Source organism: Cygnus olor, chromosome 2, assembly GCF_009769625.2.
Source record: "Cygnus olor isolate bCygOlo1 chromosome 2, bCygOlo1.pri.v2, whole genome shotgun sequence".
NCBI lineage: Eukaryota > Metazoa > Chordata > Aves > Anseriformes > Anatidae > Cygnus > Cygnus olor.
In genome coordinates, this window is record NC_049170.1 from 18,636,741 (window position 1) to 18,652,059 (window position 15,319).

General features: G+C 44.8%; 1 protein-coding gene across 3 annotated transcripts in view; it reads left to right on the plus strand.

Moving 5' to 3' along the window:
- Positions 1–2,210: 2,210 nt before the first annotated feature.
- ARHGAP21 (Rho GTPase activating protein 21) overlaps positions 2,211–15,319 on the plus strand; it is a 124,198-nt gene continuing 111,089 nt past the window's right edge. For 2 of the 3 annotated variants that reach the window (XM_040546288.1, XM_040546293.1), the window contains exon 1: positions 2,283–2,759. In XM_040546288.1, coding sequence (XP_040402222.1) covers positions 2,685–2,759 — 75 coding nt within the window. In that variant the 5' untranslated portion in view covers positions 2,283–2,684. Of the gene's footprint in view, positions 2,760–15,319 lie in introns of all 3 variants that reach the window. The other variant, XM_040546290.1, reaches the window with a different exon arrangement.

The window sequence follows — 15,319 nt, forward strand, 5'->3', positions numbered from 1 at the left end:
TTGTATATTTTGAGAGCTAAAGCTAGAGAATTTGATTGGCAATGTAAGAAAAGTAAAAATGGAAGATTTGTCACTGTATCGATGTAGCTCTGCTGATATAAATAGAGACTTGCTAGATACTAAATGATTGCTCAGATAGTCTATTCATGTTTAAATATCTCTGAGACATTTTATAAATCTGACAACTTTCTACATGGATATTAGTTATGATGCTAATTTAGATTTGGAGTCTGTGGCTCCCATAGGAAAAGTGATGATCATGAATACATGGAAGTTATTTTATATACATAATAGATTTTCAATAATGTTCTGCAGGTTGGCACAATGACTAAAGTGCAGAGAGCAGTATGCAGCCAAGGAGACAGCAACAGTTCTTGGCTTTATTTGATAATAGCTTCCAAACAGCGAAAGTGCCGCAATTGTTCCCCTTCCTCACCCCTTAAAAATCTCAGGTGATTTTAACTCTGATCTTTTCAACTTCTTGGCAACCATGGACTGGATGATATCATAAGTTTGCTCAGGGTTTGGGTGGCAAATAAATTGTAAAATGTTGTATGTCAATGAGAAATTATCAGGGAGCTTGACAAAATGACCCTGTGAGTAGCTAGCTGGGCAGCAATATGCTTAATTAAAATGTGTATGTGATCTCTGGTCCAGGTCAGGTTCAGCCCCTAAGTAGTCTTTAACATCAGAAATTTATGAGAACCTGAAAATGGGGGCTAACATTCCCTTCAGAAACTACTACATGTATTAGCTGTATATACATCTACAGAAATCCATGGAATCACATGGAATTGTAGGTAGGCATCTAAATCAGGATGACGAGATTTGTGTTGTAATATACTTTTACATTCAGTAGACAGTAGATATGACCAGTAGACAAGAATGAGCATTTGGACGTCCAGACTCTTCTCAGTTCTTAGGAAGCCAATATTCCTACCTGCTGTGATGGGAGTGGTTACTGGATAAGCAGGCCAGTCACCTCTTTTCTGAGGTCACTGAGAATAGCTAAGTAAATAAATAAAACCACAAAACACCAGCACATTATTATTGTTTTGAGGGCACAAATGAGACGAGATCTTTACCATTTCATACAAGTCACTTTATTTTTTGTAGCTCCCTTTCACATAGACTTCAGTTGTCCAGTCGCTGTTCTAGAACAGGAAAAATAAATAATTAAAAAATAAAAAGGTCTCACAGTGGTAAGACAGAAGCAGGAGACACAGGGGACACGTTTACTTTCGGTGCCTTCACCGAGACACCGCGGCCAGTCTCCTTCCAGCCCTCAGGCTGCGGGGCACCGGCCTGACCCTGTCTCGGAGCCCCCGGGAGCGCAAGGACCAGGTGCAGGACGAGGCCTGCCACAGAAGCGCTAAATCCTTCGCCAGGGCAGAAAAAGGGCGATTATTCCCGTGAGGAACCCGAAAAAGCTGGTGGGGAGGAGAAGAGAAGCGCGGGGCCCGCCGCTCCGCGCTCCCCACGGCGGGGCGGGCGGTGGCAGCCAGCTCCTGCCCTCTCGGTGTCGTCTGAGGAGGAGGAGGGCGGATTTTTGGAGGGAACAGAAACCGCCGGCCCGGAGGCGGGGGAAAGGGGACGGCGACGAGAGCCGCCGAAGGGGTCGAAGCTGTATGAGAGTAAGAGGGGGCCGGCGGCGGGGACAGTGCCTCTCAGGGCAGGGGAGAGGCGAGGCCGGGGCGGGCGGCGCTGGGGCACCGCGGAGGCCCCGCAGGGGTGGCGGGGACGGGCGACGCGCGGCTCCCCCGCTCCGCGACCGGTGCCCTGGTGGCGGGGGGGGCGCTGCTGGCAATGCCTGCCGGGGGGGGACGGGGGGGGGACGGGGAACGGCCCGGCGGTGGCGGGGGAGGCCCGAGGGAGGGGCGGCGGGCGGGGCGCGGTGGTCTGATCGCCGGCGGCCCCGGCGACGTAGCCGGGGGGGGAGGGAAGCAGGGCGCTGGCTGGGAAGCGGGGAACAAAAGCCCGGCTCCGGGAGCGGCGGGGCCTGGCCTCGCCGAGCTCTTTTGTCGCCGCTTCCCAGACGGGGTTTGGGTGGCTGCGGGCCCCCATCGGCGAGTTGAGCAAAGTTCAGGCGGCGCGGAGCCGCCGGGACGGGACGGGACGGGAGGGCCCGGCCCCGGGGCGCGCTCCCCGCCCTCCGCCTCCCTTCCCCGGCCCGGCCCTGCCCCGGGCGGCTCGCCCCGTGCCGCCGCCAGCCCGCGTGCAGCGGGGAGGGAGGGAAGGAGCGGGCGCCTCCCGCCTCCGCCTCCCTCTCCTCCCCGCGGCTGGGGCTGTGGATAGGAGGAGTTGGAGGAAGAGGAAGATGACGAGCGAGTGCAATTAGCCTAACAAGGGACGGGTGGCGGCGGCTCCGCGCCGGGGACTGACACCTCCGCTCTTTTCTCTCTCTCTCTTTCTCTCTCTCCGGCTCCAGCCATGAAGCCAGAAGCGGGGCAGCGCGGCTGAAGCCCCGGGGCCGTCCCGGTGCTCTGCCCCATGGCCGCTGCGTGACGGGGCCGAGCCCCCACCCCCGGCGGCGGGGCCGGCCCGGGCTCGTCGGCGGCGTGGCCGCGCTGGGTGTGTGCGAGCGGCTTCGGCGTTGCCTCCCCCGCCGGCTCCATTCCCTTCTTCCCATCCCCGATGTGGGCTCCAGAGGACTCGCCCCTCCTTTGTAGCCGGGAACTGAAATAATGGCGACCCGGTGGGCAGCGGGGCCGCCCGGCGGAGATGGAGACACCGAGCCCCCCCCGGGCGGCAGCGGCCAGGTAGGAGCGGGCGGGACGCGGGTGCGGGGCTGCGGGGCCGGGCCGGGCCGGGCCGCCTGCTTCTCTCCCTCCCTCCTGCTGCGGGGAACGGCTTGGCTGGAGCGGGCTTAATGGCCGCCCCCTCTCCCTCCTTCCCTCCCTCCCTCCCTCTCCCTCTCTTCCTGCTCGCCCGCCCCGCAGCCGCTGGGACGTGGGCGCTGGGAGCGGGCCCCGGCCCTTCCCCGGTTGCCGTGGGTCCCCCCTCGGCTGCCCCATTCGAAACCCCTCAGCGTCCCCGGGTGCCTCCCCCCTAGAAATACCGGCCTGGCGCCGAGCTCCCTTTGTAGGCAGCTCCTCCAGCCCTGCCTGGAGGCAGCGGTTTGCGTTAGACGTGTCTCCGGCCGCAGCGTTTCGCCGGGAGTTCAGTTTAAAAACTTGACGGCGTGCCTTATGGTGGCACCATTGCATGTTTGGACAAGCAAACCCTTGGTTTTTAGCGAAGAACTCTGTCTAATGCCTCCCTCCGAGCTGGCTATTAATAGTCATAAATATCTGCGAAACGACCAGGAGTTCACATCCAGCAAAACAGATGTAACGGCTCCGGCCAAGTTGCTCCAAGATCTGTCTTAAACTTTATTTACAAACTTGCTTTTGTATTTTTCTAACTTGAGGCGTCTTACGCTCATGACAGAAAGCTGACTTGAATCTGGGTAGGGCTGTGGAATGGGTGTCCTTTATGTAGATGGTCCCCTTTTGTTTGCTGAAATTGGAATACAGTAGACTGTATTAAACCTACAGAGTTCATTAAACCTACTATTAAACCTACAGAGTTCAAAAATGAAAGTTTTTTATTTCAAAAGTGCCAGGTTTTGTTTTATCTCTATCCTCGGTTCACCTTTTTGCCTTGAATTTGAAGTGGCACATATGGTGGTGGTGTAAGATTTTCTTCACTGCCGTTGCCTCAATTAAGAGGGTCACACAGTCCCTTAAAGTAGGTGGGTTAGGTGAGGACAAAATGGGGGGTTTAAGTAAAAACAGAAGATGCTAAGATTTAAGACTTAGCGATGAATTATGCTCGTTAATTTGTATGTCGATTTTATATGTTGTTATTGAAATCCTTTTTTGAATGTAACTGAAAACAAGACCATTTTTGGGGAATGTATCCTTTAATACTATTCAAATAGTGTGGGAAGAGAGTAGAAGCCACATGACCAAGTGTAAAAGTGAAAATCTGCTTTTTAATTCTGTCGTGTTGAGACTGTTGGTCTTTTGGCACTGGCGCTCTTGTCATAATCCACCTCTCCCTACTGTGGTAAGCCCTAATGAGGCCTCTGGCACTTTTGGAGCTCATCTTAGAGCTGTCTAACCGGGGACTACTAATAGGTATGGAATTGCAAAATGGGCTGCGCTGCCTGTTGTTTTACCTGGTATTTCTGTGTTGCAGTTAACATTTAACTGCTAGAAAACATGCACTTACACTGATGACTGCCTTAATCACAGCAGGCCTGAAATAATCTTTGCTTGAATGAAGATAGCCCTCATGAATGCCTAATTGAGGTCATAATGCATTCTTAGTTGCTTTAGTGCACGTATTCCTGCATGGTTTAAAGTATAATTTATTTCTTTATTTTTATATTTTTTCATAGATTGGTGTAAAATGCCAAGAGAGAGTGAGGGGTTGTGGTTTGCGATCTGCTGAGTTCAGCTGATGAAATGGTTACTGTGTGCAGTACTGGTGTGAACAAATCCCTTTAACTCCAAAATAGGACTTGTATTGATCACTGAGAATCTCTTTTCCCCTGAAAAATATCAGAAAACACTTGGTGAAATTACTGTAAAAAGGGGTCTTGAATTTGCAAAGAAGTTCCTGCTGTTGTAGGATTTTATAGTGTGTTAATATTTGACAAGCAAGGTATTGGGAATTTTGGGAAATGATTTATGTTTTTGGCACACTACCTCCCATATGTTGTTCACATTGTCATGCAGTATTAACTCCATGTCCATGTAATAATGTTTAGTCGTAGACCTGTACGCACAGCAAGATGTCATGAGGAGGACCCCAAGCATAGCTTGTGTTCATAATGGGCAAGGCAGTTGCAAGAGAACCTAGGATTTCCAGTCAGATAAAGGCTTTGGAAGTGTACAGCTATAAACACTGGGGCTTGATAAGAACAGAACTTGTCCTATGTCTTCAAGATCACTGATTGTACAAATAAAAGGAACTTCTGAGTAAGAAACAAGTGTGTATCTTTATAACACAGAGGTGGGAAAATTGTGGACATACAGTTTGACTCCTTTGAGTAATGCATATATGGGTAGATAATTTTTTTGTCTGGATGCCTGTTTACTCTGATATTATATATATATTTTTTGTCATGCCTTGTCATGATTTCTACTTTGTTTAATTTTCACTTTTTTTTTCTTTTTCCTTGACACTGCACCTGGAAGTCTTTCTCGCTACAGAGCCCCTTCACTGAAATGATTTTTGAGAACAAAGATGATGCATTCAGGCTTGCAGGCTCCCATCTGAACATACAGCGCCTGTTCAAAGGGACAGATCACGTATTCTGGGCTCTTGGGGGAGCTGGCAGAGAGGGCCAGGGACTCTCAGGGCTGTTTGCCATTCTTTTTGAAATCTGACACACGTTTGCAAATGGGTACAAGAATCGCTGAACTTGTGTTCATAAGGACAGATAAGTGGGAGTCTGCTTTTTCTGGCTTTTAGATTGTTAGGCATATACTATCTCCATTTTGTCAGGTTGTAGCAGTGTTTTGCTGTCGTGATTAAGCCCTGTTGAGGTACAGGCAGTGCTATGCTAGTCACAACACCATATTTATAGTCCTGTCCAGATTCGAGACTGGAACTGCCTTTTTTGTTAGTGTAAGTTTAAAATTTCTTTCCCTGCTTAGAAAAGCATGAAAAAAGTGCTCTTTTTGGTTTTCCGTTCCCACTGTTTTGCATTTACTTCAGAAGAATTACTAAATCAGTTTGTGGTGTAGCTTGCTGTTATCTGTATTGAAACGAAATTGTGGTTAATATTTTTTTCATCCATACATTTAAACACTTCTGAATGTTTGTAGCTTTAAAAGGTAATTTTTTTGTGGTGAACAACAGTTTCCTCCATTTATGAACACTAAAATACTTTATCAAATTTTATTAGGAGTTTTTGATATTTTTTTCTGTTGGAACTCAGAGCACATATACATTCAGATTTTTGTTACTGGAAATATCTAATACTGCAAAGAAATTTGGAGCATGGTGTCTTTTTTTTGTCTTTTTTTTCTGGCTTAACAGCTGAATTGTTAGGCATAGTAGACTGTCTTTAGAGATTCCTGGGAGTTTCAGCATTTGATGGTAATTAGGGAGTACGTTTCCATAGGCTCCAGTAAAAGAAAACTTAGTTTCTTTAGTATTTTTAGAAATTCAGTATTTGTGGTTAAAATGAAAGGGGGAGAAAACCCCACAATATTTTTCTCTTACACCTTATCAGAGAGAGCAGAACTGCGTAAACTGGAAGGGTCAGGAACCAGAAAAGGGCAATGATGACAGTAAAAATAGAAAATGATTGGCATTTTCACTAACAATAATTAGTAGACTGTGCTTGCTATTTTAGCAGCCTGGTTGGGATGACATTGGTAGGCTCAGAGTGGTGACACCCAGGTGTTAAGTGTCTCTACTGTAGGAGCACAAGTGCTGGAAGGCTGTAGTTAGGTTCTGTGTTTCAGTCTTTACATAATTATGCCTGTAAATGTGTAAGCTGCTCTGGAACTCAGTTCTTTGGAGACCAGTGCTTTCTCTGTGCTTGATGCATAGAGGCATGACCGTAATGTATAATGAGGTTCAACCATAATGTAAAAAACCCAAAATCTGAGAATGGCTTTCATAAAGTTTTATATGTAAAATGAGTTTTAATTTTGTATTGTGTACTACCATTAGAAATGCATATTACTTGTGGTGATAGAGAGCTCTGTGCAAACACCGTATCAAGGGAGAATAAACACAATATAAATACCACTGTTACCAGAGAGTGGTGATTTTAACTACTGAGAAAGCTTTAGTCAAATCCTTTTTAGTCATGCAAGCCTAACACTGGCTTCTGCTCTCGTTTATGCTGGAGAAAGCCTAAGGTAATTTGATGGAACGTGGACCTCTTCCATGGGCAAATGTTACGTATTTGTAAGTGACAACATAAAGCAGTAAACAGTTAATTTTCTTCAAGAAAAGGAAGGGATGTGCCTTCAAATGTAGATGCGTTTGATGTTTTTGTAAAAAGTGACTTTCTTCTTCTCCAAAAGACACCTTTGTTGATTGCACCACTTAGATAATTGCTTGAAAAACAAGAATTTTTAGAAGAGAAGCCTGATGGATTGAAGAATGCTTTGAGCTGTATCAGTTCAAAATAAGTGCATTTACTGTATGTAGTATATGTTTTATAAGGTAAATCATAGAATATTCTGAGTTGGCAGGGACCCACAAGGATCCTGGCTCCACACAGGACCACCCCAAACCCAAACCCCATGTCTGAGAGTGCTGTCCAAACACTTCTTGAACTCTGGCAGCTCGGTGCCGTGAGCACTGCCCTGGGGATCCTGTCCCAGTGCCCGACCACCTCTGGGTGCAGAACCTTTTCCTAACACCCTGCCTGACCCTCCCCTGTCCCAGCTCCATGCCGTCCCCTCGAGTCCTGTCACTGTCCCCAGAGAGCAGAGCTCAGCGCCTGCCCCTCCGCTCCCCTCGTGAGGGAGCTGCAGGCCGCCATGAGGCCTCCCCTCAGCCTGCTCTGCTCTGGGCTGAACAAACCCAGGGCCCTCAGCCGCTCCTCATACGCCTTCCCCTCCAGACCCCTCACCACCTCGGCAGCCCTCCCTCGGAGGCTCTCTGACAGCTTTATGCCCTCCCTGGCGCACCCCAGGGCACGGCTGGCCCTCCTGGCTGCCAGGGCACACCGCTGGCTCGTGGCCAGCCGGCCTCCACCAGAGCCCCCAGGCCCCTTTCCGCAGGGCTGCTCTCCAGCATCTCGTCCCTCAGTCTGTGCGTACAGCCGGGGTTGCCCCTTGCCAGGTGCAGAATCCGGCACTTGCTCTCGTTAAATTTCATGCAGTTGGTAATTGCACAACCCTCTTAATTTGTCAAGATCTCTGCAAGGCCTCTCTACCATTGAGGGAGTCAACAGCTTCTCCTTAGTCAACAGCTAATTTAGCATCATCTGTAAACTTAGTGTATATTTAAGTCCTGTGTCCAGATAACTTATAAAAGCATTAAAGTGAGCTGTCCCTAAAGTGTTTCTCTTTAGCAGTTGTAGCAAACATCACAACACTGATCTGAGTTTTTTCCTTTTATAAGCACTTTTAACAAAAATTCCTATCATTAAACTGAATGTGAAAATAACATCTCCGCTGCTTCTGATGTATTATTTCTTGTCTGCGTTGTTTACTTGCATACACCAAAAACAACTGAGCAAACTATTGGGGAAGAGAAGGCATCTCATGACACTTATGCACTTTATGCATCTATGGTCTTGTACTATTTGAATGTACGAAAATGTCTTCCTGTAGGTGGATGACTAAAACGTAGCTCAGCAGAAGAGTATTGGCTCTGCAAAGAGTAAAAGCTGAGTTTTAGATTTGTGAATGCAGGCATATGTTACTGTGTAGATGATGATGAGAATATGAGTGTGTGCAACCTGTGAGCACTATAAAAAGAAAAACTTTCTGTATCTTTTCCTGAGGAAATTTGCGTTGCAGTGTTTGGCTAACCTGTTAGCAATATATCCTGGTACTTGTTGCTGGTCTCTTATTTTTTTTTTTTCTTTAGCAATTGGAAGATGGAGAAAAATGAAGCTATTCTAGCATTCAGTGGTTTTGTGTTATTCTTCATTACCGTTGTTTGTACGTTCAATTGCAGAGGCTAGGAAGCAGAATATAAAAACTTAGGAAATGATGTTAAATGAAAATGGATTTATATCCTGTTGTTAATAAGGGGTCATTGTTTCTAAAAAGCCTGGCTTAGCCGTACTGTAAATGGTGGGGCTTCGTAGTTGGCGTTGAAGCTGTGTGTTAATGGACAGGACTCCAGACGTCAGGCTGATGAGCTGTTAGGTATGACTCCTCCGTTGTAGAGACATCAGATCCTATGATCTCATCAAATCCTTGAATTCAGTGCCTTGCTACAGAGGAAGAGTTTGTCTGCCTCCCATAATAGGAAATATATGTACTAAATAACATGTTGTGCCAAGCATAATAGATACACAGTGAATGAGAGCTGTGCTGTCTGGTCAGATTGGTGGATGAATGGGGATGATCATGTCACACTTCCTGTTTATTTACACAGAATGCAGGTTACTGTAAATACTGTATATCTCCTGTCCAACTCCTTTTTTGTCTTGTCACTTTCAGTATTGTTATGGAGTCATGGTATTTTTTCCCCATCACTCAGCAGTAGGTGTATACAGTAGAAGTGTAAGCCCAGGTGATGGGTGGGAACAGCAACATCAAACAGACTTTGACTGTGTTCATATCAGAAGTTCGACACGTCTTGTAAACCTGAAAGTGCCTAAAGAAAGAATTGTTTTAATCTTATGCTTGCAAGGTGGGATAAGCTGTTTTATGTATGCGGTTCTTAAATACTTGGAGACTTTTCAATTGGGAGGCTTTCTCTGTTGTGTTTTTGTCTTTTGTGTTGCTTTCAAACCAGGGTGAAATGCATTTTTCTCTTACTCTTTACATGGGAATTCTAGCTACTCCCTGAGTTGTTGTTTGTCTTCTCGTTTTAGTAACGGTGAAACAAGTTTCTGAGTTTACTGTTTTATTGCTGCTGGTAGTCTTGAATAAATGTCATCTGGGAAGATGATGATAAGAGCTTAGAGACTGGGTCACTTGCTGATAGGAAAGTAGAAGCTAGGCAAAGCTATGTGCCTTGCTCTTTGAGTCTCTAGATTGTGGAGATAGAACTATAGCATCTTTCTGAATAAGTATACTCTATTATGGTTTTGAATGTCATCAATGAATTGTGTTCAGTGGGAACTGTTGCTGCTTTATATTTTCTGTCGATTGTTGCACAGAAACTTGCAGTTCGGAAGGTGTTTATGAGCAGAGCGCTGCGAGCTGTAATTGTAGCTCTCTAAGCAGCATAGTGTTTGAGAGAGCCTGATACAGATCGTGATAGTAAATACTTGGTGCTGAGCACGAAAGGTGCTGTGTGGGCATTCGGGAAAAATACAGACAGTTGTTTAGATTTTGACTCTCGCTTGCCACCGTGAGCATCTACCTTTGGGAGTGTAGGTTGTGGGCTTATTTTTGTTTGAATTTTTTCTTATTTCCTTCTGCCAGCAGCTGCTGCTTTGCTCCCAGTGAATGAGGTGCCTCCTTAGGGGACATGGCTAATTACAGATCGGCTGTTGGCGGAGGGGTGCGCTTTGAGATAGATGATTTTCTTTTATGTAGGTGTCATTTGCATAATGTGTTAGGACACACTGTATGGAATGCATTAAGCACAGCAAATACACTGTGGGGAACGATCTTGCGCTGACATCAATGGGCTGTCTAGATGACCTAATCTTCCTTATTTTTAATTTTGAGGTTTGTGCTGTTTTCCTGCTTGGAAGGACAGGAAAGAGAAATAAAATAGAAAGCTTTAAATCTTACTGAGAAGAGAGATGTTAAATGCTTCTGAGTAATGGTTGTAGTTGGTGCAAATCAGTTGAAAGGAGAAATGTGAGCCTGTTTCTGAAGTGATCTTGTGTTTTTACTGATTGGAGTGGTAGTGTGCCCTCCTAGTTATGCCTTTGTATACTTCGTATACTTTTAATGGAGTACTATTCCCTATTTAAATTCAAATGCAAATCACTTGCACTTTAAGAAACTATTTTATTGTCCCCTCTTATGTTCTAGTTTTTCTTCTAAGTATATGGGACTTTTCATAATAAGAAGCTGAGAATCTCAGAGGATGTAAACTCTTGGGGAATTAAAAAAAAAAAAAAATCAACGCTGCTTAAACCATTTTGACATTAGTATTGAACCTATAGATGTCCTCTACTTCAAATTTCTGTGTACTTTATTTGTTTCAAGTGTGAGGGCAGAAAGGGTTAAAATACAGATAAATTTCCTACGAGATTTAACATTGGATGTGAATAGGTGTCATGAGTGCTGCCTGTTCTGACCCTGGGACAAGCTCAAGGTGAACAATTAAACTCTCAGAAATCCCGTACGGATTATTTGGCTTGTGACAGATGCAGTCTACACAATGATAAGTTCATGGTATTGGGACAGACTTCTCAGTTGTGAGAACTACAGTTAATTAAAACTTTCCATCTGCTATGTTGAAGAGTTGTAGTTGAAAAACTAGTTTATAAAACAAAAGTAACGTTCATTTCAAAACTTGAATGCAGTTCAACTTACTTTTGAGGAAAACACAACGCTCGTCCAAGGACTACCCTGTTGTAATGAAACATGGAAGTGGTTGATTTCCTGAGAAACATAAATGATATTTTAACACAATTCTTTAATTAAACCTCGGGTCTGTTGTAGTTTAGGCATGTTTAAACTTGAATGTCCTTGGGTTTAGACTATTTAAAAAGGCCAGGGTTCATTCGGTGCTAGCATGGGTATGCAGAACCATCAAATTTCCTTATGATGCAAGAATTGAGAACCAAAACATTTTGTTGTTTGGGCCAGCAAAAGAAGCAGCAGATCTAGTATGTGCACTTCAAGCAGGTGGCTCTTACTACCTTTAAGTTCTTACCTGTTTTTTTTTTTTTTTAAGATAAAGATCTGATTAGGGTTAGGTTAGGGAGGAATGCCTCCGTGTTCACGTAGCAGCAGGCAGTCTCACTGCAGTTCATGCTTTGTTATTGTTGCTGTGCTTTTCTTCTCAGCTTTCCAATTTTGATGTAACTTTAATAGGGAGCCCATGATTATGGTGAAAAGTATTCCCATGTGTAGCCACATACATTTCTTATTCATCAGTGGTTGTAAAATCCTACTTGTCCCTTCTTGCATGTGTTTTTAAATTTTATTATCCTCAGTCACCATGGTAAAAGGTGGGTAAGTAAACTTTGCCTGGAGTAATCAATTTTCATGGCAATTTTAAAGGCCTCCTGCTCCATTCTGTGTACTTTGCCCTGTTTTTGCATGGGTTTGGTCTGAATACAGTCTGGTGTTTTTTCATTTAAATTTGTTGGAGAAGGTTTGGAACTACCTGTGAGGTGGGATTTGAACATGATTTCCTTTCTGGCGTCAAGAAAGTAAGAACGAATGGCTGTTGAACTGTTCCTAGGATGTCAAAGTGTCTCGTCTCTGCAAATTGGCATTGAGAGGAAAGCTAGAACATAGAAACAAGTTTGTGTGAATTATCTTCAATGTTTCTAGCAATCTGTGCTAGAATCAGAAGCTAGAGGAATTCAGCAGCCATAAATAGCTTGGTAGGCTGGTGTTCTGATCCTGATGTCATGGAAGTAATCTTGCAAGCTCATTAATTGCATCTCTTTTGTTCTCATTTAAAATAATAAAAAAAAAATGTTGATTATTATTTTAAAAACTCCATACCTGACCAGAATGGTCCTTGCAGCTCAGTTGTGGAACAAAGGCTTTTTCTGTATGAAGTATTACAAAACAGTGTTGTATAATGGATACAAGCCAATGCTAGTAGCATTTCAGAGCCCATGCCCTCTAGCTGTTCTTTTCTTTATGACTTTACAGGTGGTTTTGAATAGTTTTCTCTCTGTTTGCATTTTGACTGAGAATGATTCAGCTGTATAGCTAAGAAGGTCTGGTAGCTTTCTGCTGTTTCCATGAGTTGAACGACAGTGGGATAGTGAAGTGCTTATTTTTCTGTTTTCCCTTGTACAGACATGGTACGATTGGAACTAGTGTGTCTAGGTCTTGTTCTGTGGCTTCCCTCTCCGTTTTTCTCCATCTCAGAAATAACAGTACAACCAGAAAAGTCTTAAGACAAAGGGCAGCTGTGGTAATTGAGCACATGGAGTTGCCTGTCCACCAAAAACAACTAAGGAAGCTAGGACTTCACAGTTTGGGAAAGAGGAGACTGGAGCTGGAGAGAGAGCTTGAGATGTCAGGAGGAGGCTCTTCGCCAAGGGGGTGGTCGGGCACTGGGACAGGCTCCCCAGGGCAGTGGTCACGGCACCGAGCTGCCGGAGTTCAAGAAGCGTTTGGACAACGCTCTCAAACACATGGTCTGGTTTTGGGGTGGTCCTTTGTGGATCCAGGAGTTGGACTCGATGATCCTTGTGGGGTCCCTGCCAACTCAGGATATTCTGGATTCTGCATTGTAGCCTTCTTGACCTCTTTTGCATTTATGTGGGCCAGCTTTTCACTATCTATGAGAAGTTGGGGGTGTCAGATGAGTGTGGTGGAGAGATAACAGGCGAAAGATGCCCTTATGCATAATAGTTAATTAAGCATGATACTATTCATGATAATATTTTGGAAGCTAAAGGTGTGTATGTAAGCTAAAGGATAACCAGGATAAGTTTTTAGAAGAGCAATACTTTGAGAGCTTCTAAATCACCTTGTAGTGGAATGAAGTAGGGATTTGTAAATAATTGAAGCTGGGAGAGTGTTCTCGTGGTGCTTGCTCTTGTGTTCTTCCCTAATTGTCTGCAACTGTCTGCGTTGGTCACCACTGGAGACAGGCTAGGTGGACTTTTGATCTGATCTACAGGTGTTATCGTACCTTCTGATGCCAGTTCCATGGCAGCTTATCAGAATTCCTCCCGTGTTCAGGCCTTGAGACTGTGGTTCTGTACTAAGCATGCTGAAGCACGGCGGCTGTTTGCTATTAGCAACAGGAAATGCAGCTTTTCAAATGTTTGGGATTTTGACCTATTTTTGATTCTTAAAGGCTCAGGCTAGATATCAAACTTAGTCTTTGCTTTTGCTCGCTTTTGTAAAAGTTGCTATTAATTCTTGTTACACCATATGTGTCTAATGCCTCCCAGTTTGTAGTAGTTAAAATGAAATGCCTAATTACTTGCTTGCGTGTTTGCCCTGTCTGTTCCTCCAGCCTCTCCCAGCTTCAAGAGGAAACCAAGGTGATGGTGTGGCTTGTATGCAGAAGTTAAGCATGTTGTTATAGTTTTCATATTTCTTTTCTATTTGCTTATAGTCATGCCAGTATTTTTGTCTGTTTTCTCCATTACTTCTTTTATTGGGCTGCATTACATTGCAAGAGTTTATTCTTGATTCCATATCTTGCAAGTTTTGCAGCAGTAAGCCCAGTAGATCCCTAGGAACCAGTAGAAAACTCCATTCTCCTTCAGTGAAGGGTCTTCAGGCAACTGTAGAAGAGTTTCCTGCACTCCTCTTCCACTCCAGGCCTGTGGTACCAGCTTAAGGAAAGGAAGTGGCTCTTCGAGGGACTGTTCAGCAACCTACGTAGCTTCAAGGGCTGCTGGTGTGCAGCTATGGAATATACCAGAGGCAGAAGCTGTACCTGGCAAAAAGCAACTTCTACCCTTCACCGATCCTTAAAAGCAGTTCTCAAAAAGATTAAGGGGTTAATCACTTACCTAAAGGACTATGATATGAGGTGGCCACAAAATGGTTTTGTTGAGTTGGGCTTTTTGTCTTTTGCGGGTGGGCAGAGCAACAATTCACCCTGTGCCCCCCAGCCTATGTTGCTGTTTTTAAGGCTAAATGTTTGTATTTGAAGCCTAAAATGTTTAAAGGCCTCTATGGCGGCGATGGGTTCTACTCATGTAATTAGTGATTCATGACTCTCAGCAACTAAATTCTTCAAGGTGAGTGAGCAGAGACAGTGGTAGTACGAGATGGTTAGTCAGCAAGGTGTGTACAGGGTAAACAGTTCTCACTGGTAAACGTGTATGCAGGCAATCATTTTTCCCTTATTTAAATTGAACTGGGGAATTGTGTAAACCTAAATTCCAAAAATTCTGGAAGAGATCTTCTGTTCAGTTCAAGACTTATCTCTTAGACCATCGTGATGCTTGTTTTTTTGCGTTATCTGGTGGGTGTTTATTTGGGAAGAAGATTCCTTCCACACTTCCCTCAGCATGTTAACCTTTTTATCCATTTCATGGCCGGTTGTCCGTCGCTTGGTCTGTGGATGATGCAACATCAGTCGGTGACGTAGTGTTTGTCTCCAGGCTCTTTGTCAACTCAGAGTGGGAACCAGAAGTTTGGAAACAGAATTTTGTATGTAATGTTCTGTGTCTGCTGTGAGGGAGGTGAAGCACTATAATGTCTGTCTCCTTTTGGGTCGTGCCAGAAGGGTGAATCATAATGTTTCAAAGTGTTTTTAACTCAAGCCATTAATGCCACCGGATGAGTTGATGGAAAGGTATTATGTGTGAGATTAAGAACAGGATTTGTGGGAGTGACTTGACCTTAAGTTCAGTTAATGCTGTGGTTGCTTCCCCCCCCCTTAGATAATCTGGCCTGGCAGATTTCTCTTTGCTTCTTCGGGCCCAGGATACCATGAGCTTTCGTTCCTTGGAAGGCTCTTGTAGTCTTCCCTACTTGGTGAACAAGAAAGCAGGGATTACAAAAATATGCTCTCAAATGAGGATTACTAAGCTTTCCAAGCCATGAGGAGCAGAGCGGTG